The 27,061-nt window shown below is 35.4% G+C and overlaps 2 protein-coding genes across 7 annotated transcripts in view; one reads left to right on the forward strand and one right to left on the reverse strand.

Moving 5' to 3' along the window:
• ARL13B (ADP ribosylation factor like GTPase 13B) overlaps window positions 1-27,061 on the forward strand; it is a 94,961-nt gene that overhangs the window by 30,387 nt on the left and 37,513 nt on the right. For all 5 annotated transcript variants that reach the window (XM_053565640.1, XM_053565642.1, XM_053565641.1 and 2 more), the window contains exon 3: window positions 4,874-5,123. In XM_053565640.1, the coding sequence (XP_053421615.1) occupies window positions 4,874-5,123 (250 nt within the window). The remainder of the gene's footprint in view (window positions 1-4,873; window positions 5,124-27,061) is intronic.
• The window catches only part of STX19 (syntaxin 19), a 53,430-nt gene continuing 42,077 nt past the window's right edge, over window positions 15,709-27,061 (reverse strand). For both annotated transcript variants that reach the window (XM_053565646.1, XM_053565645.1), the window contains one exon: window positions 15,709-16,840. In XM_053565646.1, the coding sequence (XP_053421621.1) occupies window positions 15,943-16,827 (885 nt within the window). In that variant the 5' untranslated portion in view covers window positions 16,828-16,840 and the 3' untranslated portion in view covers window positions 15,709-15,942. The remainder of the gene's footprint in view (window positions 16,841-27,061) is intronic.

Consider the following 27,061-nt stretch of genomic DNA (forward strand, 5'->3'; position numbering starts at 1 on the left):
ATGACTGAATAATATTTTACTTTGAATTGTTTTAAGATTTTAGTTATATAGAATCTATAGAAAATTACTTGAATTTTTCTAAATTAAGCCTTCTTAGGCCTTTTATATTTTTGTTTCTGTTATTTCCACTTACTAGACTTACTAGAGAGAATATCTACTTACCTTTTAAAACATATTTTTGTCATATAATCTCTTTTATAAAGTTCTTTTTATTCTCCAGCTGTTCCCAAACATTACCACCTTGATCAATGGAATTGACCATGTCCTTTTTTTTGGCCTACTCTTACTTATCCTTAACTGTATCACAATTTAATTATATTGTGTTTGTATGCCTCTCCAGTTCTTCATTCTAAATTCTCTAAGGGCAATTTTGTTCATCCAGTTGATTAGGTCATGCCCCTTACGTGTAGTAGGCAGTCTTCTTAAAACATCCCTTCCCTGGCTTCTGTTTTTCTACTTGTTTTTGGTTCTTCTCTTAACTCTTCGTTATTTTTCCCCCTTTGGTGTTTTCTAGTTTCTTTTGAGATATGTCTGCTTCCTCTCTAACAGTATTACTGTTACCTAATTCCAGACCCTCAGAGTGCCTTTTGCCTGTAATGTCACAGTAGCTACTTAATATAAAAGGAGCACCCTGCCAGAAACTTCAGTTCTCTAAGTCAATTTTTTTTCTTCATGGCTGTCCAAGTGAATGTTACTAGTTGTACATGGGTTTATGTATGGTAACACTGTAGGTGAAAGTAGCTAGGACTGGTAAGGCAGCTCCATGCTGTTAGGAACTCAGTTCCTTTTCCTATTTGCTTTGCCATCCCTAATGTCCTCCTTCACCTGCATGTTCTAAGGTAATTTATTACAACATGTACATTTCAGATGGAAGGAATAGGTAAAGGGAAAGGGGAGGCCATTCTTTTCCTCTAAGAACATGAATCAGAAGCTGGTATAACACTTTAGTTCACAAACCCTTGCCTAGAAGCAATGATGTTCTGGACACAGACCTTAATTGCTCATGTTGGCTCATATCACCTAGTGAGAGACAGTTGAACATATCACTTCCTAACTATGCTCAGGTACTTCACATTGCTGGACTGAAATTGGTCCTGATGGACATACAGGCAGTACCTGAGTTACAAACATCTGACTGATGTATGACTCACACTTACAACAGAGGCTGTTAGAGATAATAGGTAAATGTACCAGTTCTAGCTTACATACAAATTCAACTTAAGAACAAATCTACAGACCCTGTCTCATTCGTGACTCAGGGACTGCCTATGTTTATACTATGGAAATTGGCAGAGTCTACGTATCAGGGTTCCCCCTTCCCAGGTCAGTTATTAAATATATAACAGCATACCAGTAGCAGAACCTCTTCTCATGGCCACCCCTACTTGCTGTAGAAGCTGGGGGTTGTAGTCTATCCTCAATAGTAATGTACCTAGATTAAAAAAAAAAAAAAATCTAGGATTCTCTGACTATCCAGTAGGGAACTATTGATATTTTGGGTGTGAAAATTCTTTTTTTGTGTGGATTGGTCCTTAGCATTGTTAGTTATTAATACCATGTCTTCATTATATTGTAATTATTGGTTTAAATATATTTCCCCAATTAGAAGAGCTATATAAAATCAGAGGACGGATCTTCTTAACCTTGGTATTTCTAGAATCTTGCATAATACTTAACATATAGCATGATATTTATTGGTTACATGTTTGCACTTTATCTTGGACTTTCTGGGGATTATGTTTCACCACATTTTAATGAAATTGGTGTATGTGTGTGTGTAAGAGACAGGGTCTTGCACTGTTGCTTAAGCTATATTATAATGGTATTATCATAGCTCATTGCAACCTCAAATTCTTGGGCTCGAGTAATCTACTTGCCTCAACCTCCCTAGCAGCTGGGAGTACAGACATGAACTACAGATAATTTTTCTGATTTTTGTACAGATGGGGTCTTGCTGTGTTGTTCAGGCTGGCCTGGAATTTCTGGGCTCAAGTGATACTCCTGCCTTGGCCTCCCAAAGTGCTAGAATTATAGGTGTGACCCACAATACTTAACCCTTTGTTGAAATTCTCAGTATTGGGGACCACGTATGTTTATACTCCTAGTTCTTGCATAATGCCTCACCTATAATAGGCTCTCCCTCAATGCATGATTATAAGGAAGAAGGTGGGGAACATGTGGCCGTCTGGATCCTGAGTGCAGCCTTTTGACTGAATCTAAATTTTATAGGATGGATTCTTTTAATAAGGGGATATGTTTTATGAAGTTTGAATTCAGTCAAGGTGCTGTACTTGGGGGTCTCGAGGGCCACATGTGGCCTTGGCCACAGGTTTCTCAGCCCTAAAGAAGATACAGTGTGGTAGAGGTGAAAGTGATAGTGGAAATAGGAAGGAATCATCAGAATAGGCTTTATGGGGGAAGTTGTGCTTGAACATTAAGTCATAAGTCTTGAAACACAAATGCTAGGTAAGAACCAGAGGAAAGAGTAGAGGGAGATTTTAAAATCCCCAAGACCTTCATTAGAGTAGGCTTTACCTACTATTTTTGAAAAAAATTCCTTAATCTGAATTTGTGTGTTGGGAATACTGCTATCATTTTATCTGTGATTACATTTATCCCTGTCTCCCATCTCTGTTATATTTATGTAGCTTTCAAGACTTCACTCACAATTCACTTCTAATCTGAAGGCTTTTTAGGGGATAACTCTCCCCTCTCTCTTTACCCTCTTCCTCTTGAATTCCTTCACACGATCCTCCCCAAATTTATAGAACATACACATTCTGTGTTATTCCCATTAATATTCTGTTTGTCTCTGTTGCACTGTATGTTCCCTGAGAACAGTGGCTGTATCTGCTTCTTCTACATCCTGAGACCTGATAAAATCCTTGTACCAGTGTTCAGTCCCTACTAGTTCCTTTTTTCTGACTTCAGCATTGTTGATTTGTTTTCACTGATGATTTCCTGGGGGGTTTCTTCTAATTCATTCCGAAAGCCAGCTGCCTATTTTATTTATGGAAACCAGTTCTGAGTAGGAGTGGGACCAGATCTACATTTTAAAATGTCTAGAGTAGTCTTGTTTATGGAAAGTCAGTTTGCTTATATGAGGTCTAATTGCCTTTTCTCTTTGTAAACAATGAATATATTAGCAAAAATGTGACTTGTAATGGCTCTTAACTTTCTTGGGAGCTGTGTAAAGGGCAATAAGGTGCACACCAAATGAAAATGTTGTATTGCAAGTCGGTTTTCAGTCATACTTGAGGTTAGCAAATACCTTTCAAATTAATCTTTATAGTAGCAAATTAATCTTTGTAATAGCAAATAGCAAACGTTCCCACTAAATGTGGGAACAAGACCTCCTAACTCAGTATTATTCCATAGAACTTTATGCATTGATGGAGATGTTCTATATGTTCTATATTGACATGGTCCAGTAGGATGGACCACTTGCCACATGTTGCTTTTGGGTACTTGAAATATACCTGATGCAATTGAGAAATGGAATTTTTAATTCAAATTTAATTTATTTAAATTTGAAAAGCTTCATGTGGCTTGTAGCTACCATGCAGTTCTCAATCTACTAAGTTATTAGTAGATTCCAGTGATGAAGAAGAGGATGGAAAAGACAAACATGAAGCTTAAATTCTTCTCTATAATCACTGAGCCAGCAGGTTCCATTACTCTTTCATGATTCCTCTCTTTTCTATTCCTTTCTTTTTATTTTCACATCTCTTTTAGCAGTGACTATACTCTCACTTCCAGTCTAGAGACTTTTGCAAAAAAAAAAAAAAAAGCACTACTTTAATTAACTTAGTTATATCACTGGGCTTCCAACTACCTTCAGTGGCTCCTCATTCTCTGTCTTCAAAGCTCTCTTCAATCTGACTTCAACTTGCATTTATAATCTTAAAGATATGCTGCAGACTCAATGTTCAGTTGTTGGTATTTTTTTTTTTTTTTGCAGTTTTGGCCGGGGCCAGGCTTGAACCTGCCACCTCCATTATATGGGGCTGGCACCCTACTCCTTGAGCCACAGGTGCCACCCCAGTTGTTGGTATTTTTTGACTTTTCTGATTCCCTTACTGAGATCGCTCTTCTGTGTGTTTAACTGCTACCTAGCTTTAAGGCCCAATTTCCATCTCTCCTACGAAGTCTTTTATCATTCTCAGAGATCTTTTCTGTCATTACCATTCCTTCAGAGTTACAATCATATACATCCTGTACCTTCTTTATGTTGTTATTTTTGGAGGTCAAAAAAATTAATTATAAATTCATTGGAACATCCAAAACATGTTCCGACAGAAAGAATGAAGTCTACTTTTTATTTGTAAGCTGCTCTCAAAAGCCTCTTTATTCTAAGTATAGTTTTAATTCATCTAATTAAAAAAGAATGGTCTTACTCTGTAGCTTCTCTCGTTTTTTGATTCTTCTATTTTTAAATATTTATGGTTTTCTTTATAACTCCACAGAAGGTGTAACAGTCCCGGGAGATGACTTTGGTGTTGGAGGCTTGACATGTTTATTATTTGTAACTTGGAGAATAGTAATAAAGGGAAGTGTTCATTTGTTCATTTATTCAACAGATACTTACTAAGTATCTATCATATGCTAGGTGCTGGTATTATATCAGAGGAAAAAAAGAACAGAAATTCCAATCTGCATGGAGTGATAATTATAGTTGGATATTTTATAGAATGTAGCCTCATTCTGAACTAGTATGCTTAGATGTAATGTTTATTGTATAAGCAAATAAGAAGCGTCTCACTCAGTGCTAAAGTAAGACTAATAACACTTTTTGTGTCATTTATGTTATAAAGTAAACTAATGTTATTAATTTAGAGTCTAAAGATTGTTTCTTTTGTATCCTTTGAAACAGAGTACCCTGAAGATGTAGCTCCTACTGTTGGATTTTCCAAAATTGATCTTAGACAAGGAAAGTTTGAAGTTACTATCTTTGATTTGGGAGGAGGAAAAAGAATTCGGGGAATCTGGAAGAATTACTATGCAGAGTCCTATGGAGTAATATTTGTTGTGGATTCCAGTGATGAAGAGAGAATGGAAGAGACAAAAGAGACAATGTCAGAAGTACTGAGACACCCTAGGATATCAGGAAAGCCTGTGTTGGTGTAAGTAATGGTGTCCTTGTGCATGTTGGGGCAGAAACATTGAGCAATAAAGAGATTTACCTGTTACAAAATATGGAGTAAGATAAGATTAGTCATTCCTTGGTATAACAAAATGTGTGGTATTTTATTAACTGTGAGTTGTTAATATACTGAGGCCTTGTTATAATACCTTCCAGAGAATAAAGGTTAAGACTACATTATGAGCAAGCCTTATAATTAGATTTCCTGGATATTCAAATATAACCTCTTTGTTTTATTTGATAATTTATGTTTCATTGACTTTTGCATTTTGAAATAGTCTCTTAAAAAAATTCTAGCATAGTTTTCATTTTTTTCTCTTTTAATAACATATTTTTCCTTTGTCCTTTTATTCTTTGAGTATTCATTCAAAATTTATTTAAATGGTTTATTTTTCTAATACCGCATTGAGTTCTCAATTTTCACTTCTACATTTCCATATTGAACATATGATCTGTGGCATTATCAACTTAGACATATGTTTATATCATTTGTTCACGTGCCTGAACATTTTTTTAAAAACTAAGTGACACAGGACTTTTGTACTACTGGCCCTCATAGCATTTATGCACCGTAACACCAGATGGAGCTATAACTGTGAGACATAGTAAAGTGAAAAGTAGTTTAAATGGCTCCTTAATTTGGAGTAAACTGAATGTTTGCCTTTGGCAGCCGGTCCCTTCTCCCATGTTCTTGAGATTCATCACTAAGAATTGAAAAAAAAAATCAACCTATCATGTGGGTAGGTGAAAAACTGTAAATAGTTTCTCAGTGGTTCTCAGTAGCAATGATACGCAGTTTGCAAGTTCTAACTATAAAAATTATAACTTTATTGCATCATTAATTGGTAAAGCTTATACTGTTAAATTTTTACGTATTTAGCTAATTAGAGAAGTTATTTGATTTATGTAATCAATTCTTACCTTTCTTAAATCAGAAGGAAAAATTTAAGAAAGATATATGAAGAGGGAACTTCATTGATTAAATTGGTCTGAGAATCATCTTTAGTCTACTTTAATTAAAAACTGACTAAAGAAAAAATACATTAATGACTTTTGGTCATTTGTGAAATAATGATATTTGCTTGTTTTTTAACCAAATAGGTATTTATTTCATTCATTTTTGTTTACTCTTTCGTGCATTCACTCATTCATACATATATTTATTAATTTAACAAATATTTATTAAGCCTACCTCATTTACTATGAGTCAGGCATTGTTTTGGTGTTAGGGATGCACTTGGGAACTAAAAGAACAAAAATACATTTATGACTCAGGAACTTATATTCTAGGGGCTGAGATAAACAATAAATATAAATAATTAATTATATCCTATAGTAGATGATAAGTGTATTGAAAACAATGAAGCAATTAAAAGGTTATCAAGAAGCCTGTGGTGGTGGTGGTGAAGATGATATAATGTTGCTCTTATAAATTAACATAATCATTGAAGGCCTTTTTGAGAAGCTGACATTTGAGGTGAGGGAGTCAGTCATGCAGATACCTGTAGAAAAGCCCTGAGGTAGGCACATGCAATTGTTAAGTGACTACAGTGATTACTGATAATGAAATCACTCGGTTAGCAAAATATCTGCTCTCAGTTCTGTCACTTCTCTTGGCTAGTAAAGTTCCTGAATAGAAAAAAATTATATAACTAGGGTAACTGCTTCACCATTATAATCTCATGGTCAGTGAGAACTCACAAACATGAGATTTAATTATAGATGGTATATAATGTTTATGAAATATAGAATGGTTTAACATTTGACAAACCACAGAATTTTTATTAAGAAGGGAAATTGATTTTTGAAGTGAAAGCACTTCAAAAATTTATAAAATATACATGAAAGTGTACAATCTTAATAAATTTCAAAGATGTAGGGAAATAATCTTTTGTTTTTTATTATTTATTTATTTATTTTTTAGAGGCAGAGTCTCATTTTGTCACCCTCGGTCGAGTGCTGTGGCATCACAGCTCACAGCGATCTCCAGCTCTTGGTCTTAGGCGATTCCTCCTTAGTAGCTGAGACTACAGGCACCCATCACAATGCCCGGCTATTTTTTGTTGCAGTTTGGCCAGGCTGGTTTCGAACCCACCACCTTTGGTGTATGGGGCCGGTGCCCTACTCGCTGAGCCACAGGTGCTATCCTCTTTTGTTTTTTTAATTGATATCTATATCTATATCTATATCTATCTATCTATCTATCTATATATATATATATATATATATATACACTTATACACATTTGGAAAAGAATATTTAAAAAATGATTGACTTACCATTCAGAGCCAGCCCCTGCTAACATTTTGATGAATTTCCTATGCATATTTTTGTAAGACATGTAATATATACAGTATTTACTTGTACATACAATTTTGTACCTCACTTCTTTTTTTTTTTAATATTTTTTAAGAGATAGAGTCTTGCTCTGACACCCACGCTGGAGTGTAGTGGCATGATCATAGTTCACTGCAGCCTTGAATTCCTGGGTTCAAGTGCTCCTCCCGCCCCAGCTTCCCTAGTAGCTGGCAGCACAGGTGTATGCCATCACATCTGGCTCATTTTTTTTTTTTTAATTTTTAGAAAGACAGAGTCTTTTTATGTTGCCCAGGCTTGTGAACTCTTGCTCTCAAGTGATCTTCCCGCCTCGGCCTCCCAGAGCACTGGGATTACAGGCTTGAGCTTTTGCACTTGGCCTCCACCCTTTCTTGTATGTCTGTGAACACCTCTTCAATGTCTGTCCAAGCACCATGTTTAGAAGCTCTCTGTTTACTTTTTTTCTCTATCATTAATTTCTCTCATTGATACTACTGTCTTAATATCATTTCAGTCTCTGTACTACCCTTTATTACCTTTAATATTACCTCCCCCAGCCTTCATCACTCTCTACTGTGCCATTGGCAGCAATAGTCTCCTAAATGTCTTTCAAGCTTCCCTTTACGTTGACAGCAGGAACTCTGATATTTTCAAATTACAAAACCAGTACATACTTGTTATAACAAGTGAAGCAGTGTAAGATTATGTAAAAAATGTGAGAGTATTTCTAAAACTGTAAATTTGATAATTTTACTATTTCCTTGCTTAAGGTACTCAAGGCTCCCTTCGTAGCTCCATGCAGATAGGAAATTCTGTCTGTTCTTTTTACTAATATAACTCCAGCAAGTAGACATGCTTAGTACATAATAGGTTTAGCACTGACAAATCCACTAGATAATAAGTGAGAAGAGTTTTTGGCAGAATCATGCTAAGCTCATGCTAAGGGCCGGAGATCTGTGGAGAAGTAGGAAGAGGAGCCCTTTATTAGGACACAGTACACTTTGTTGTACACAGCTGCATCTTTTCTGCCCACAGACATCTTCCACATTTACAGCATCTAGTTTCTTCTCTTCTCCCCTTATCTGAGCCTAAAATAGGACCCACAAAACCTCTCAGAACTCATTTTCATACCTAGATAATTTTCTCCTCCCTTGCCCAAGCAATGAACAAATGAAAAACAACAGATCTCTGAAAAAATTCAGTCTTTGAGTAGAAAGAAATAAAGTTAAAGACTTAGAATCTTGCCTATGCTAACAAAATCACAAATTAATAGAGCCAGAATTCATTGTTATTTGTGGGAAGTAGAGTAGATGACCACAGTGGCAGGTCCTGGACAATGTTTCTGGTTTTGGCCTACTTTTCCAGCACAGCAAGCTGATAGCATGTGTGATTGCAAATGATGGCCTTGGACAAATTTCACTTGGCACAGACTTGAGGTTTCTCTTGAAAAGTCAGAATCAGAATATTACTATGTCTCTTAATTTCGTTATCTCAGAAGTTCTCCTTACAGTTATACAGTATTTACTAATCAGTATAATATTTTAATTAAAATATTCTGAAGTAAGTGGTGAAAAGTAAAAAACTATGAGAGATGATGAAAAGTCTGGAATCTGGATCGTAAGAGCTAATGTGAATTTTTTTTTTTTTGTGCAGTTTTTGGCAGGGGCTGGGTTTGAACCCACCACCTTCGGTATATGGGGCTGGCGCCCTACTCCACTGAGCCACAGGCGCCGCCCTGTGACCCTGATAAGTCACTTTCACTTCATTTTTTAGGGCTTAGTGGTTAAATGCCTCTTGTATAACAAAAGTAGCTGGAAAATATTGTAATTTTTTGTATTCAGCTGTATATAGTGACATGAACCAGAACCAATTTCAATAAAAAGTGAAAGCGATTTGCATCCCTTCTAAAGAGAATAAAAATAAGTGCCATACAAACATTCTGCTTTGCAATCATGTTAACCTGCTTACCTAGAAAGTTCTTTTTTCTCATATTAACTATAGAAATTAACTTAACCAAGGTATGAATTATATTATCTACTCTCACCTGTCCCCTACCAACACTCTCTTAAGTATTTATAACTCAATTACAGAAGACCCCAAAACTTCAAACTAGTCTTGGCAAAGAAGGCCTTTTTAAGAGAAAAAGTAAAAAAATTGCCATTTATAAATAACACTAAAATCAGCTGTAATCTCATATTTTAAGCTCAATATTCACCATAGAAATTTTCTATTAATAATACAAGGAACTATTTATTGGTTACCTGTAAAATAAACTGAACTAAGAGATGTTTTAAACTATTGAGATTTTCAGCAGCCTAGGGTTACACTGATACTGTAAGAAGCTACATGCTCTTTTACGTCTCCTTTCTGTAATACCTGTGTCGTCTTGAAAGTTGGCTTAGAGAGATAATAAATTACCCCGCCTTTTTATAATTGAGTTTCTTAATACCAGAATAACCCTCTAGGCCCACAGGCTAAAATTTCCTTCCACAATAATAACAGCATCACTTGTGTTAGCATATTTGAACTATTGGAATGGTATCACTTGTCTAATTACATGCAATCTACTTTTCTGTGGAATTAGGTGATCTAACATAACTTTTGGCCAAACTTCACAAATTGATGCTAACAACACACAAATACACACACACACACACACACACGGAGTTTCATTTAGGGAAGAAAACATAATATTTCTGATTTGATCGTGGAAATCAAATTAATGTTATGAACATTCCAATAAAAAGGTTTCTTGACCTGGCGTCTTTGTACACTAATGACCTCCTTGGAGCCATAAACACAGTTCCAAGTACATGTGCATTTTTTCTTGGGAGGAGATCTTAGCTCTCCTCAAATCCTCAAGGAATTTGTGACCAAAAAGGTTAAAACTCTGTGTCAGTGAGTTTCTATATTAGGAGAAACAAATATCAGGCTTTTCTATATTTTTCAACAAGGATTTTTTTTGTTGTTGTTTCCAACCTTTATATGCTTATTTGACTGTCCTAGACAATGTTACAGGAAAATGTTAGTTTGCAAGTTTCTTTGAATCATGTTCTTTATTACAATTGCCCATAAGAAATTAACTAGGCTGTGGATCATTCTAAGACTATTATCAGAAATTGAGTCAAATGTACTTTTCTTTAAGTTAGACCTTTAAATAAGAAAGAGGGGACTCTAGGTCCTTTTTTAGAATTCTGGAGACTCATAAGTATGGAAGTATGGGCTATCTATGTCACCTAATAAGTTGATCCTCAGTGGTCAATGGTGTGTTCCCTAGTTTACTATTTTAATTTCACCGTCTGAAACCCCTGCTCACTGAGTTTATAAGCCCTATTGGCTTAAAATCTTTTTTTAAGTGGAAACTTACCTAGCTGTCATCAGTGTCATTTATTTACACTGTTGACTTACTTCCGGACTTCCTTACTGAGACCTTGCTTTTGTCACTTAATGGGATTCATCTTCTTACCAGCTCTAGTTTATAGTACAGCTTTTTAGCTGGTTGGTTTTTCAGGTGTTTTAAGCACTAGGTGCCAGCAGTAGTGTTCTGTAAATGTGATGGTGGATATTTATGTTATTATTATTGATGATATACTCTGTCCAGGTGGAGATGAATTAGAAAATCTAGTTTCAAAGCTTCTCATCTTAAGAATTCTAGTTATGTGAAACTTGTCATTACAAAGCATGGCGTAGTTTAGTAGTTATGAATGTGAACCCTAGTGCTCATAGTAATTTTCACTATTTTTTTATTATTGCATACTTTCAGTATTGCAATATTATGCCATCAACTCTGAGTTTTTTTTTTTAAGACTGTTATTTCAGGAAAATATTAATACTTTTAGTGCCTGTTAAATGTGTAAATAAAATATACAAAATGTTCAACAACTAATTAATTAAATATTGTGTGTCTGTATTATTGCTTGGGTTAGAATAGTACTAATTGGTTTGAAAGGCTTGGCGCTTGTAGCTCAGTGATTAGTGGGCTGGCCACATACACCGAGGCTGGCGGGTTTGAACCCAGCCTGGGTCTGCTAGACAACAATGACAACTACAACAAAATAGCCGGGTGTTGTGGCAGGCGCCTGTAGTCCCAGCTACTTGGGAGCTGATGCAAGACAATCTCTTAAGCCCAAGAGTTTGAGGTTGCTGTGAGCTGTGACACCATGACACTCTACCAAGGGTGACATAGTGAGACTCTGTCTCAAAAAAAAAAACAAAAAAACTAACTGGTTTGAAAGTAGAGCAATGAAAATTGTATATGATATGGTGTTTTGTGGTGAATCTTTCTGTTCGAAAGTCTTCCTATAAAAACTATGTGCAAATACAAAAAGTTAATAGAAAAGAACTAATTTACAAGTCCAGTCTATCTGGATATAATTATACTAGTGAGTTGAAATGGTACTTATATTCTCAGTTTTCATGATAAACAGTTTAGGAACAATTATAAACAAGTATCACCAAGGTTCTAGATAAAATTTTAGAAGAGAGGTGCCTGTCACTAGTCAGCTGTGAAGTTGCTATCACCTGTTGTAAATGTATTCGTTTTATAATGTTTCTTTTTTTTCTAATTCTGTAACTTTAATTGGCATAGATCATTATTTTGAACATGCACTAGATTAATATTCAGATTTTTCCTATTTTCTGTTAGAGAAAATGTGCATTCCAAAAATTGATGCTTATATTTACTTACAGATACATATGGTTCAGTAAAAGTAACTGACATAAATGGAGATTTTTTCCCCCCAAATATTTTACATTTTTGAAATATTTTATCAGTGATGTTTTCATTATAAGTACGTGTTCTACGTTTTTTATGTTCTTCAAAATATACATTCTGCCCTTCACATTTACCCTCACTTCTGCAGATTTTTTTAGGTACAAGTTTTTATGCCACAACTCTCAAATATCCCCAGTTTTGGAATGGAACATCTATGAACTGCTTTTTCCACAGGCCTTGTGTGTAACAAGAAAATATATCTGGGTGTTTGGCTATTGTCCTGTGTTTCTTCACATTCTAGAGTTCTCCACTTTTACTCTAGCCCGGAGATCAGGTCTGGCTTAAAGGCAGCAAGACCAGATTTCTGTAGTTCTCTCATATCACATCCCTATGCAAAGTCTGTTGAGCAGGATCCAGGCATACCCCCTCCTCTAGAAAGAATTCTGTGGCCACATCCCTGCAAGCCGACAGTCCTTGAGAACCAGCCCTTCCTCCTCCTCCTCTAGCATTCCTTCCCAGTTAAGAGTATCATTTCCCAGGTTCCTGGGTTCCCTGGTGTCCTTCCTGTGGATCTCCTAGTACCTTCAGGTCACTGGGCAATAGGGGTTGTGGAAGAGACACCTGGGCCCTCCCAGAGATGGAACAGGGGAGCTATAATGTTTCTTAAACTTTTGAAACTGGTATGTGAAACATCTTTTTCTCTATTGATGTTTGATAATTGACGCAGTAGAAAGCTCTTCAATTTCTTCATATTTTAAAAATTGTTTCATAGTGTTTATGATATAAATACTTTACATATACAAATCTAGTCCTTTCAAATACCCTAAGCTCCCTTGACGTAGTTCCCCTCCATTGTAAATGCTGAATAAGCATCCATCTTGGGTGGACTAAATCATCTGCACAGTCTGTGCCGGCACCCACGCAGCAAAACATTAATTGGTTAAAAACACACAACTGCACTGGCCGATCTCACATTAACGTTATAACCACAGATTTCAGATGGGCCCTAACAACCACCTGGCTAGCCTACCTTTCTTAAAGTATTTGTTATCTTTCTCTTAAAATGATTCTTTCCCTCCTTGTCCTCTCCTCCTGCTTTCCCTTAACCTTGCTGGGCTTTCAGCTGATAAATTTTTTCTCAAGATTTTTAAGAAAATGGAAACTGTCATAAGAAGAAGTAAATTGATGACTCCATACTGAACCTCAGAGTCAAAGCATTCTATGATACACATACTCTAATCTGACAATGTGAATGTTACTTTTTTGCGTTATTATTATTGTTGTTGCTCAATATTTCGTTGTAGCAATCATCTGATTTCTTTTCTGAATGTATTTATCTTCGTTGGTTCTTTATGAGGTTTTTGTTTCTAGTCCTTATCTTAAACATTGTTATTGTTATTAAAAAAAAGAAAGAAAATGGAAACTGTCACACCAGAGTTCTATTTTCCCACCACCAAATTTACTTAGCAATGTGCCTTTATTCCTAAATCCTGCCTTCCCTCCCATAATGTGGAAGAAGCATTTCTGTTCCCAACCAAGCCCACCTTCTCCTTTTGTGAATCAGATCCCACCCCCTCTGTTTTTGCATATTACCCCTTGTCTTTCTTCTTTCAGAGTATGCGTTCATGTTTCTTACCTGTAAGTGCTGTGGAATCCTTTCACTCCACGTCCCTCTCTAGCTATTGACTCCTTTTTATAGTGTTTTATTCAAACTTCTAGAAAGAATCGTCTGTAGAGGCTGCTGTTCTTCTTTACATTCTTTTTTCCATGTACTCCATTTCTTGCCTCCATACCTACAATTCCTTGAAACTGACTTTGTTGGAATCAACAGTTATCTTCATGTTGCCAAATCCATGGATACTTTACTGCTCTCATTTTACCTAAAGTTGGCAGTTTTTTTTTTTTTAACGTTTTCTTCTTTAAACTCTTCTTTTTCATTAAAACATACTTTATTGGTTTTCCTCATACCTCATTGATAGTTCCTTTTAGTTTTCTTTATTAACTCCCCTTTTACTTTGAGTCTAAATTTTGGAATAAATCAGGCTCTTTCTGGGCTTTCAGTTTTTTATATACTTTTAGGATAAAGTCACCCGTCCTTACATACCATTTATTTACTCAAATGACACAAATCCATACTTTTAGTTCTGACATGTCCCAAGAGTGCCAATTGATTTATCTAATATCCTAGAAACTTCCACTTGGATATTTTATAATCATTTCAGATTCTCTTGGCCAAAATAGAATCCTTGATTTCTTTCTCAGTGTCAATTCTACAACTTTCATCTCTGTCACTTCTTGTCTCAGTAATGGCATCTTTATCTAATTAGGACTTGAAGATTCTACCTCTTGAATCTACCACAAGTTAATCTAATTTTCCCCATCACCATTATATAGTATATGGTAAGAGAATGTTAAGAACTGGTTCTGGAATCAGACTGCCTGTTCAAGTCCCAGTTCACTATGTGAAATTTATGTGACCTGGAACAGTTTATATAATCTCACTGTACACCAGTTTCTTATTGGTAAAATTTTAATAATAGTATCTACTGTAAAATTATTAGAATAATGACTAGAACATAGTAAGTACTTTATTAATCTCTGGTGTTACTATTGCTGCTACCACAATCACTACTACCATCCTAGTTCAAGCCTCCATTGTCTCTTAGGGACAACTGCCTAAGAGGACAATTAGCCTTCTAATTATTTTCTATACCTATATGCTTATCCTCTATTCATCTTCTTCAAATCCATTCTAACCCATTCATTCTAATCCATTCATACAGTAGGCAAAATGATCTTTTTCCAGTATAAATTATGTAATATTAACTATCAGGCCTAAAGCAGTCTGAGAGTCTTTCATTGATTACACTTTTTGTGAACTTTGGGCTTTTTTCTGTGGCGTACAGAGCCTCGCTGACCTTTGTTAACCCCATCTCTTACTTACCTCATTGCTCTTAACCTCACTGTGTCTCAACTGTACTGTCATTGTACTCTGCTTTTGTCATACCTACCTCAGGTTTTGTTTCCTATTCCTGGAGTGTACCCTCTTTTTATACTTCTCATTCAGATCGTCACTTAAATATTACCTTTTAAAAAGGCCTTTACTGTAATACAGTGTCTTGATTGGACCTAAGGTCAAGAAAGCAGTGCCTACTTAATACCTCTACCTTCATGTGCCTTAAGCTATTAATGGATTGAGCTCCCAGTTACCAATTAGATTCTTTAAGTACCTCGTTGAGTTTTCCCAGGATTTGTTGACCACTGAGTTAACTTATCCACCTGAGGATAAAAGATTTGATACACAATCTAGTTTTATTTTGCATTTTTATAGCACACTTTGAGGTCTTATTTTATATGATTCTTAACTACCCAAATACTCTCAAATGAGCCACAGAGATTGCGTAAGTAGTTATCACTTAAGTGCACATTCATCTTGTTACAGCATTGAAAGTTTGAAAAGTGCTTAATATATGTAGAGCTCAACACCCCACTACAAACTGAAGATCCTTCATCTCATTTTCAGTAGCTAACCTGTGAGTTGATGATGGTAACCATGATGTTGTAGTTTTATTAAATAAAGACTTGGTTCATGTAACTGGCCTCAGAAGTTTCTGTAATTCTAAATGGGTTTGCTTTAAAGGGAAAAATTACAACTTAATAGTGATGAAAGATATGAATGGATCCATGAATTGAAGAAAAAATAATATAAGACACTGAACTATAGGCCATCTTTCACCATAAAGATGGAAAAGTTTCTAAAATAACTTCTTTATTTTGAGCCACAGCATGGACAGCACCAACAACACAATATCCTGCAAGGATTTCTTTTTTTATATTTTACAGCTAGTCCAAATTTTTCTTTAGTATCATTAACATATTCTTTTGTGCTATTCACTATCATTTCAATATTGTTGATGCTTTCTCCTTGTTCCTCTACTAAAAGAGATATCTGAATGAAAAGATCCCTTAAATCCTTTATTTGGTTCTCCAAATTAACAAGTTCCTTGTGTCTCTGTTCAATCTCTGAAAGCTGTGCTTTAGTGATATTGATTTCTGTAAGTAAGCTTTCATTAAAGACTTCCCATTTTCCTTGAAGAAGCATATCAGTTACTTCTTCTTCAGGCACCTCTTTTCCAGCAACTTCAAGCTGACGGAAAATGAATGTCTTGCACTTCTCTTGCTTTGCTGCTATTGTGTCATTGTATATAAACATGGTTTGCTGAAAATGGCGGAACATCGCAGCATGCTGAGATTTAAGTATCCTTGTGACCACTGATGATGGACCATTTTCAGCTTCTGACTTTTTAACTTCTTTAATTAAATCATCCAAACTTCTGTTAATGTGTTCTGCTTGGATTTTTATCTCCTTTGTAATGCTAGACTCTTTCTTAAGTAGACTAAACCTTCTCATTGAAGCCACCAGAGTTTTCTGTTGTTGCCCAAATTTTTGAACATTATCTGCCAAATTGTTAATACTCTCCTGTAGTTTTTGGATTTCATGTAGATGTCTCTCAGCTACAGGCTCTTTTTCATAAATAACAGCTTGCTGAAGAAACACTCCTTGTTCCTCTGCTTCTGTAGTTGACACATGACTTTCTCTGGAAAGTTCAATTTCCTTTGTTCTCTGCTTTAGTTCTTGAAGGCGGTCTTTCATCTTCTCTTTCTTCCTAAAAAGCAAAAATGATTATATTGAATAGAGAAAAATTTGGTATTTTTCCACAGTAGCAGGTTGATGTCACATAACTATGGCCCAGCAAAAATTCTCCTAGTTTTCTACAAAGATGTTAAAAATTAGAAAAATCAATAAGAATTTTCTTATAAAAGTCATTGAAATAGGAGAAGGAAGTAAAATAATTTATAAATTACTTTGCATAATGTGGGCTGCTATGAGGGCCATTTAGTTGAACGCAGTAGCTAGAAAGTAGTAGTGGAGATACAGTTGCTCAAAATACGTTCTTTAGTGTCATGACAATTATTTATCACATGATAGAATTTTTTTTTTGATAAAAGGTGCTATTGACCATATCTTCAACATTTAGGATTAATCTTTAGACTCCAAAGTGCTCTTATTACCAAAGATACTGTCTCCACCTAATTTGGTCTATGTAATGTTAAAAATATACTCATATTGCTAAATATATGTAAGTCAGTTAAAAGCTTTGTAATAACAGCACAGATTCCATATGAGAACTTTTAAGTGATATGGATAATACTGACCTTACATTTTCTGAGGCCTTTGGATTGATTAGTGTCTTATTTGATTTAGCTTTGTGTCCTTATTCATTGCATATATATGAAAACATATTCTTGGTTTGAGTATGCGATTTCTCATTCTTAACATCCTTTTGAAAAGATATCTAGGCTGTTTCAGAACAAAATTTATGTCAACTTGTGTTAAGTGATTTTTTATAATAGTAATATATTTATATAAAATCTTATTTTGGAAGTAATGATAATATTGACATCACATTCTGTGTGGGTATCCATAAGAATTGAATTGATGTATATAATTTATTATATAATGGTTTATAGGTTTATATATAAAATGAAGGGAATGAAAAGAAATTAAAACACTTATTTTCACAGGGCATCTGGACTTTAAATATGTCTTTCAGGACATTTTTGAAGATAAGAAGAAGCTGTTTAGGAGCATAAATAGCTCATTTCAACCATACATATTAGTATGAACCAGAGAAAAATGTCTCTGATGTGATGCTGTTATGCTGTGAAACTCAGTGTTCTTTTTTGTTTTTGTTTTTTGAGAGTCTCATTCTGTTGCCCTGGGTAGAGTGCTGTGGCATCATCGCTCACAGCAACCTCAAATTCCTAGGCTTGAGCAATCCTCCTGCCTCAGCTTGCCAAGAAGCTGTAACTATAGGCACCGGCCACCACACCTGGCTAGTTTTTCTATTTTTAGTAGAGATGGGGTCTCGCTCTTGCTCAGGCTGTTTTTGAACTACTGAGCTCAAGGGATACACCTGCCTTGACCTCCCAAAATGCTAGGATAACAGGCGTAGGCCATTGCACCCAGACTGAGACTGTGTTTGACATGTTTATAGAAATATCTTTATTAATGATTTGGATATTATCTTTGATGGCATACTTAGCAAATAATGTAAATAGTGTAAAATTTGGAAAGATATTTGATATGTGTGAGTAGAAAGAAAGGATTCAAAGATTACTATAGTATGGAACTCTTAAGTAACAAAAATACATTCAACAGGAATAGATTTAAAATATTTAACCTAGTTGTATAGAAAACATCTTCACATCTACAAAATTAGAAGAGTCTTGCGTTCACAACAGAGTTTATTAAAGTATTGGAGATTTTAGTTAATTATCAGGTTTCTATCAGAACTATCAGAATAATCATGGTTTTATGAATAATAGTATGATGTGTTGTCCAGATAAACTAAGAAAGATATTTGTTCCATCTACACTATGCTATTTTGAGCAAGTTGCAGGGTAGGGGTTATGTGAATTCCTAAGCATGTTATTTGGAGATGGAAATTTATAAATTAGGAATTTCCTAAACTAGCATGGAAAGGATGAGATTGAAAAACCATACCCATTGAAAGAATTGGAAATATTTGTCCTCTAAAAGAGAAGGTGTAGGGAATATATGCAACTACCTTCTAAAATGTGTATGTCTGTATATATAAGAGGGATTAGATTTACTTGACTTTAAAGGGCAGTGGGTGGAATTTATGTGAGAGGTTTGATTCAATATAAAGAAGACTGTTGGAATAAGTGGAGCTGTCCCAAAAGGAAATAACTGCTTTATAAGGTGATGAGTTTGCTGTCACTGAAGATGTTCAAGATGTTGTTGAATGATTGAATGATGACCCAGTCAAGGATGTTATAGAAATGATACCTGCATCAGGTAAAAAGTTGAACCTGTATCCTAGTAATATCCTTTGAATTGAAGGACTGGCATTTTGTTAAATAATTACTGAGGCTTACTATATGCAAAGTCATAAATCCTAAGTATGTATTTAACAATCCCTGTCCTTGAGCAATTTATAGTTTAGCAGGAGATGGATAGTATATAATTAAAAAGATAAATGAGATAATTCTGGGTCTTTTTTTTTTTTTTGGACGGAGTTGGGTTTGAACCCACCACCTCTGGCATATGGGGCCGGTGTACTACTCCTTTGAGCCACAGGCGCCACCCCAATTCTGGGTCTTGATAGAACAGTTAGGGAAGGCTTCTGTAAGGAAATTTAGTTATGAGACTTAACGTTAAGAAGCCAAGCAGCTGTGAAGAGTAAAGGGAGTGTATTCTGGGTATAGGAGATGAGGTGGCAGGGCAATGAGTGAGACTAATAATGTTTTAAAAACAAAATAAATGCTTGTATAGATAGAAAACTAATGGAATACAATGAAAGAGTAAATAGGGTATTAACATAATTTGTATTTTTAAAAGATGTTGTTGCTTTTATATAGAGAATGGTTTACTGGGGTAGAGGAAGTAATTTGCAATAAAAATAGGGATGCAATAAATAAATAATAGGACTTGTTGATTTTAATCCATCAGCACACAATACAATCATTTCTTGAAACACTTTCAAGAGAAGTGTTTCTCCTTGTTTTCTTCTTACCTCTTTGGTTCTTACTTCACTTCTTTTTCTGAAGTGAAGAAGAAATCTCTTACTCCCCCAATCTCTGAATATTGGGATTTTTCTAGGCTCAGTCCTTTTTAGCCATCATCTTTTTCAGCCACATGGCATTAAATGATGTCCATTAGCTGATGACTCAACTTCATATCTCCAGTGTAGATGACCCTCAAAACACCTATTTACCTGACAGCTCTGTTTTAATGTCTGTGTCTAAAATGAGCATATGGTCTTCCTCCAAACCCCCAAACTGCTCCATCTAAGTCAATGGCAGCTCTGTTGTTTACAATGCTCAGACAAAAAACTTTGAAGTTATTCTTGACTATTTTTTTTCACACTTCACATCCAAACAAACAGTGCCTCACAGCCAAACTAATAGCAAATCATGTCAACCCCCTACAGCGCTTCCCCTCCATCTGTTCCTGTCTCGCCGTCCTTCTCGCTGTTCTCATACAAGCCAGGCACTGTACAGTTTTAGGGCTTTGGTACTTGCTGTTTTCTCTGTTGGAAATATTCTTTTCCAGGTAGTATGTGACTTATTTCCCTAACTCTTTCAGGCCTTGCTGAAATATCACCTTCTCGGTAAAGCTGTCCTTGGTCACTGTCTAGAACTACAACTTCTCTCAACTCTCCAATCCTTCCTTGTTTTATTTTTCTTAGTACTTTTTCACCATTTAATATCTTAATTTATTGTCTACTTTCTTCTCCCCACATAAGCTCCATGAGGGCAAGTATCTTTATTCATTCTGATATTTTTTGGCACCTTGATGAGTCTCATATTTAGTTCTCATAATCGGGTTCTTGGTATCTTATTTACTCGAGCTCTTAATATGAACCTGGCACTGTTCTCAGTGTGTTGTATGTTCTGGTGAGAAATTTGAATTAAGTATTATTATTTTATAGATAATGAAATTAAGATCTAAGTTTAAAGAATTTAACCAAGGTGTTAGCTAACAAAGGTGTTAGCCGGGGTAGAGTTAGGACTCAGGTTCTGGCAGTGTGGTTTAAAGGACTCAACTCTTTACCATACTAGAAAACTTTTTCATTGGTTTTAGATGCTACAGAGAGATCGCCTAGGCTGCAGAGTAAATTCTGAGAAGAGGCAAATAATTAGGTCAGTGAAGTGGCTGGGAAAGGAGCCAGGTCACAAGGGATAAGACCTTGAAATCTCTTTTTGACAGAAAAAGGTTTTTATAGATATTAAAGTTTATTTAGAAACATTTGCTGTGTAATTGTACTGTTGAGCATTTTAAGTACTAATTGAAAACTTTTAAGAGCAAGTTTTTGTTGCCTATAATATAATGTTCTGCTATTTATTTTATATATTTGATTTAAATATTCAATTTTTTAAATATTTAATTCAAATATTTTATATATTTGATTTAAATATTCAATTTTTTAAATATTTGATATTTTAAATATTTAATTTAAATAGTAGTCTTTTTGTTCTTTCTCACTGATTTGCTATAGTAAATGTGAAAAAAGTTCAATCAAAGTTATTGTAAATTGATATTTCTAAATTCTTATTTCGTGTGGTAGCTCATGCCTGTAATCCTGATGTTTTAGGAGGCAGGAGCATCACTTGAGTCTAGGAGTTTAAGACCAGCATGGGCAATGTAGTGAGACGTCATCATATCCGTAGTCCTAGGGAGGCTGAGGCAGAAGGATCCCTCTAAGCCTAGGAGGTCAAGGCTTCAGTGAGTTATGATCAAGCCACTGCCCTCCAGTTTAGGTAACAAAGCAAGACCTTGTCACTATTAGACTTTACATCTTTTTATTTACCTGGATAGAGCTGAAATACATTCTTCTTAGTAAAGTATCACAAGAATAGGAAAGCAAGTATCTAATGTACTAAATATGAATATGAAACCAATATATAAACAACTACACCCCACATGAATTAAATAAAAAAAAAATTGCAAGTATATTCTAGTGAGGGAAAGGGGAAGGAGGGAAAGGGGAGGAGGGAGGGTGATTGGCAAGTTCTCACCTAATGTGCACAATGCAAGGTTGTGTATACAGCATACCAACCTGGGTAAAGGGCTCAACTACAACTTAAACTTTACCTTAGAAACAAAAATAATGTAACCTAAGCATCTGTACCCTCATATCAATCTGAAATTTAAAAAGAATAAAAAGAGAGAGAGAGACGTATAAACTGGAAGGGGATTCCATTTTCCCTTCCTTCTTTCCCTTTTCATTCTCATATGCTACCTTCAGAATATTCTACCTTCAGACTAGCACTCACCACAGCTAATGGTTTTCTGAGATCTGAGAGGAAAAGAATAATAAGCTATGAATGATTTTTTTATTTTTAGACAGAATATCACTCTGTTGCCTCCTGCCTCTGTTAAAACTCACTCTGTTGCTCTGTTACCCAGGCTAGAGTGCCATGGCGTCAGCCTAGCTTACAGCCTAGCCTCCCCCTACGCCAAGCCTCCCAATGTGCTGGGATTATAGATGTGAGTTACCATGCCTGGACTTGTTTCCATTTTAATAAAGGATAAAAATACCAGGATGCTCATATACTATTACACATATTCCCTCTATTTTGCTTATTTCATACTTAATATGGAAAAAAGCTAAGAAATACACTGCTAAAAGATCTGCAAAACAATGACGAATAACTAGTGTTTTACATTGATCTACAACTTTACTAACACCCAAAGTCGGCAGTTCTATCTATATTATCTTCTGACATTCCTCCTTGACTGATAATTCCTTTCACAATTTTTCCCAGTTTAATATCATTCATAGCTGGCTGGGTGCAGTGCCTATAATTCTAGCTCTCTGGGAGGCCAAGGCAGGAGGATTGCTTGAGCTCAGAAGTTCAATACCAGCTTGAGCAAGAGTGAGACCCTGCCTCTACTAAAAACGGAAAAATTAGCCCAGTGTTGTGGTGGGTGCCTGTAGTCACATCTACTTGGAAGGCTGAGGCAGGAGGATCACTTAAGCCCAGGAGTTTAAGAGTAGGCCAGGCAACAGAATAAGACTTGTCTCTACAAAAAACTTCAGAAAATCAGCTGGGCATGGTGACATGCACCTGTCATGCCAGCTACTCTGAAGGCTGAGGCAGGAGAATTGCTTCAGCCCAGAAGTTCAAGGCTGCAGTGCTATGATTGCCCCACAGCACTCCAGTCTGGGTGACAGATCCTATCTCTGAAAAATAAAAATAAAACGATAAAATGAAAACAAAGCAATTTTAATTGGGAAAGATTTTTTACTAGTGTAACAAATTTAAATGTGTGATAAGTTTGATATTCTTGTTTTTTTTTGTATTTTCTCTTTTTTAAACTATACATAAGTTAATTTATAAGTTATATGTAATTATTTATTACATTTAATTGTAATTAACCTAATATTCTATGTAAAAATTCAAACTCATAAAAGATAAATTGGAGTATTTTTAACTTTTTAAGGTAATTTACCTTGGAATTTCCTGTGAGTTTTAAATGTTTGGTTTATAAAAAGTTCTGCTCTGCCCATTCCTGTTTTACCAGTCAAAGTATTATTGATCATGCTACAGTAATAAACAAGTCCCAGATTTTGTTGGGTTAAAACTACGAAGGTATATTGCTTGCTTATATTTTATGTTCATGATGGGTTTACGGGGGCCTCTGATCTTTGTCTTTGGTCACTTGGAAACTTGAGCTCTGCCTTTCTGAATGTGGTAGTCACCATGGCAGAGAGAAAGAAGTGCTAGAGAGTCTCTTATAGACATTAAAATACTATAGCCCTGAAGTGATGCATGCCACCTTTTTTTTTTTTTTAAACAACTAATCAACCAAAGCAGTATAGTCCTCTGTTTACCAAGGCAGAGAGGAACCTGGCCTCTTTCATACCTACTGAATATTCTAATTTGATTCCAGAAAGAGCCCTTACAGGTTAATTAATGAATATTCTAATTTTTCTTATGGGGAAATTGAGGATCAAAAAAGTAAAGTGTCTTGCACAGAGTCAAGGTGAACATGTTTGTAGCAGTGGTGTATTAAGGCAAGCTTTCTAATTTCTATCTACATCAGTATTTTTTCTATTATAAGATATAGAATATAAATTTACTAGAATATATACATTACATAAAGCTGGTATTATCTACATACTCTTCTGTATTAGTATTTTTATCAGATATTTGATGATTATGCTGATACAGATATTTAAAGAAACGTAAAAACAGTGGGAAGTAATTGTGGAAACTTTTTATCACGTAGCAATTTTGTGAAAGCAGAATGACCACCACAATTTATTATATGCCTCTGAGAAACACTAGTCTGTTTTCCAGTGTAGAGGAAATTTGATGTGAAAGTCATTTAGCTTAATGATTAATCTTGAATAGCTTCCAACTGTTCATTTTTATTTTAGTGTTATTTATCACTTATTTATCTGTATGCTCTTTCTGGTAATACCATATTGATGCTGAAAATAAATTCCTCCCTGAAGTGTTGAATGTGTCACGTTGCATTTAATATAGCCATAGACTTTTTAACTTCCTTTTTTAAAATGTGATTTTCCCTCCTAAAATTAATAATACTTTTACACAGGTTAAGAGGTCAAATCACTTCCACGTTTATAAAAATAAATAATAATACCTTACCTCTGCCTCTCTACCATACCATATATCCGGATTTCCTTTCCCAAAAATACAAAATACTCATTTTTAGTTCTTTAGCTGTATGTTGGTTTAAACTACCTATTTCTAAGTAATGGGTTTGCATGGTTGTTTCTGTTTTCAGTTGTAGATAATATATTAAATTTCTGCTGTGAAATATGTGGATTTAACTTTCTTACACTAAGGTATCCTTCCTTCAACTTACCCCTCCCAATATAGTTGTTTCACGGTTTGTGGTTAATACCAGAGTGATATTATTATGACGACCAAAATATTATTTATACCTGAGTCACTTAAGGTACTCTGGTTATATTCCTCTCTCAAATAAATTTTACTGTTTCTCAGTTTTTCCAGTTGGTCGAGATGGAAAATGAGCACTTTAAAGAAAACATTTTATTTATTATTATCTTTTATTGTTAAATCATAGCTGTGTACATTAGTGCAATCAAGGGGTACAATGTGCTGGTTCCATATACAATCTGAAATATTCTCATCAAACTGTTCAACATAGCCTTCATGGCATTTTCTTAGTTATTGTATGTAGACATTTGTATTCTGCATTTAGTAAGTTTCGCCTGTACCCATTCTAAGATGCACCATAGGTGTGGCCCTACCCAGTACCCTCCCTCCACCCTAACCTCCCCCCTCCCTTCCCCTTCCTTGGCCCTTTCCCCATATTCTTGTGCTCTAGTTGGGTTATAGCCTTCATATGGAAGCTATAAATTAGTTTCATAGTAGGGCTGAGTACATGGGATACTTTTTCTTCCATTCCTGAGATACTTTGCTAAGAAGAATATGTTCCAGCTCCATCCATGTAAACATGAAAGAGGTAAAGTCTCCATCTTTCTTTAAGGCTGCATAATATTCCGTGGTATACATGTTCCACAATTTGCTAGTCCATTCATGGGTTGATGGGCACTTGGGGTTCTTCCATGACTTAGCAATTATGAATTGGGCTGCAATAAACATTCTGGTATAGATGTCTTTGTTATATTGTGATTTTTGGTCTTCTGGGAATAAACCTAGTAAAGGAATTATAGGATTGAATGGCAGGTGTATTTTTAGGTCTCCAAGTATTCTCCAAACATCCTTCCAGAAGGAATGTATTAGTGTGCATTCCCACCAGCAGTGTAGAAGTGTGCCCTTTCCTCCACATCCACGCCAACATCTCTGGTTTTGGGATTTTGTTATGTGGGCTACTCTTACTGGGGTTAGGTGATATCTCAAAGTAATTTTGATTTGCATTTCTTTGATGATTAAGGATGTTGAGCTTTTTTTAATGTCTTTGTAGATCGTGCATCTGTGTTCTTTAGAGAAGCTTCTCTTCAAGTCCCTTGCCCACCCTGAGATGGGATAACTTGTTCTTTCCTTGCAAATACGTTTGAGTTCTCTGTGGATTCTGTTTATTAAACCTTTATCGGAGGTATAATCTGCATATATTTTCTCCCATTCTGAGGGCTGTCTGCTTGCTTTACTTACTATGTTCTTGGCTGTGCAGAAGCTTTTTAGTTTGATCAGGTCCCAGTAGTGTATTTTTGATACTGCTTCAGTTGCCTGGGGAGTCCTCCTCCTAAAATATTCACCCAGGCCGATTCCTTCAAGAGTTTTCCCTGTACTTTCTTCAAGTATTTTTATAATTTCATGTCTTAAGTTTAAATCTTTTATCCAGTGAGAGTATATCTTAGTTAATGGTGAAAGGTGTGGGTCCAGCTTCAGTCTTTTACAGATCGCCAGGCAGTTCACCCAGCACCATTTGTTAAATAGGGAATCTTTTCCCCACTGAATGTTTTTAATTGGCTTGTCAAAGATCAAATAACGGTAAGTAGCTGGATTCATCTCTTGGTTCTCTATTCTGTTCCAGACATCTACTTCTCAGTTTTTGTGCCAGTACCATGCTGTTTTGATCACTATAGATTTATAGTACAGTCTCAGGTCTGGTAGCGTGATTCCTCCTGCTTTGTTTTTATTGCTGAGTGTTTTGGCTATTTGAGGTTTTTTCTGATTCCATATAAAACGAAGTATTATTTTTTCAAGATCTTTAAAATATGACAATGGAGCTTTAATAGGAATTGCACTAAAATTATATATTGCTTTGGGTAGTATAGTATAATCAAATTAACAATGTTGATTCTTCCCAGCCATGAGCATAGTATGTTTTTCTATTTGTTAACATCTTCAGCTATTTCTTTTCTTAAAGTTTCATAGTTCTCTTTATAGAGATCTTTCATGTCCTTTGTTAAGTATACACCCAAATATTTCATCTTCATTGGCACTACTGTGAAAGGAATAGAGTCCTTGACTGTTTTTTCGGCTTGGTTATTGTTGGTATATATAAAGGCTACAGACTTATGGGTGTTGATTTTGTAGCCTGAGACATTGCTGTATTCCTTGATCACTTCTAAAAGTTTTGTAGTAGAATCCCTAGTGTTTTCCAGATATACGATGATAACATCTGCGAATAGTGAATGTTTGATCTCTTCTGACCCTATGTGGATACCCTTAATCTCCTTTTCTTCCCTAATTGCAATGGCTAAAACTTCCATTACAATGTTAAAGAGCAATGGAGACAATGGGCAACCTTGCCTGGTTCCTGATCTAAGTGGAAATGATTTCAATTTAACTCCATTCAATACGATATTGGCTGTGGGTTTGCTGTAGATGGCCTC

The sequence above is a fragment of the Nycticebus coucang genome, chromosome 16 (assembly GCF_027406575.1).
Source record: "Nycticebus coucang isolate mNycCou1 chromosome 16, mNycCou1.pri, whole genome shotgun sequence".
Taxonomy (NCBI): domain Eukaryota; kingdom Metazoa; phylum Chordata; class Mammalia; order Primates; family Lorisidae; genus Nycticebus; species Nycticebus coucang.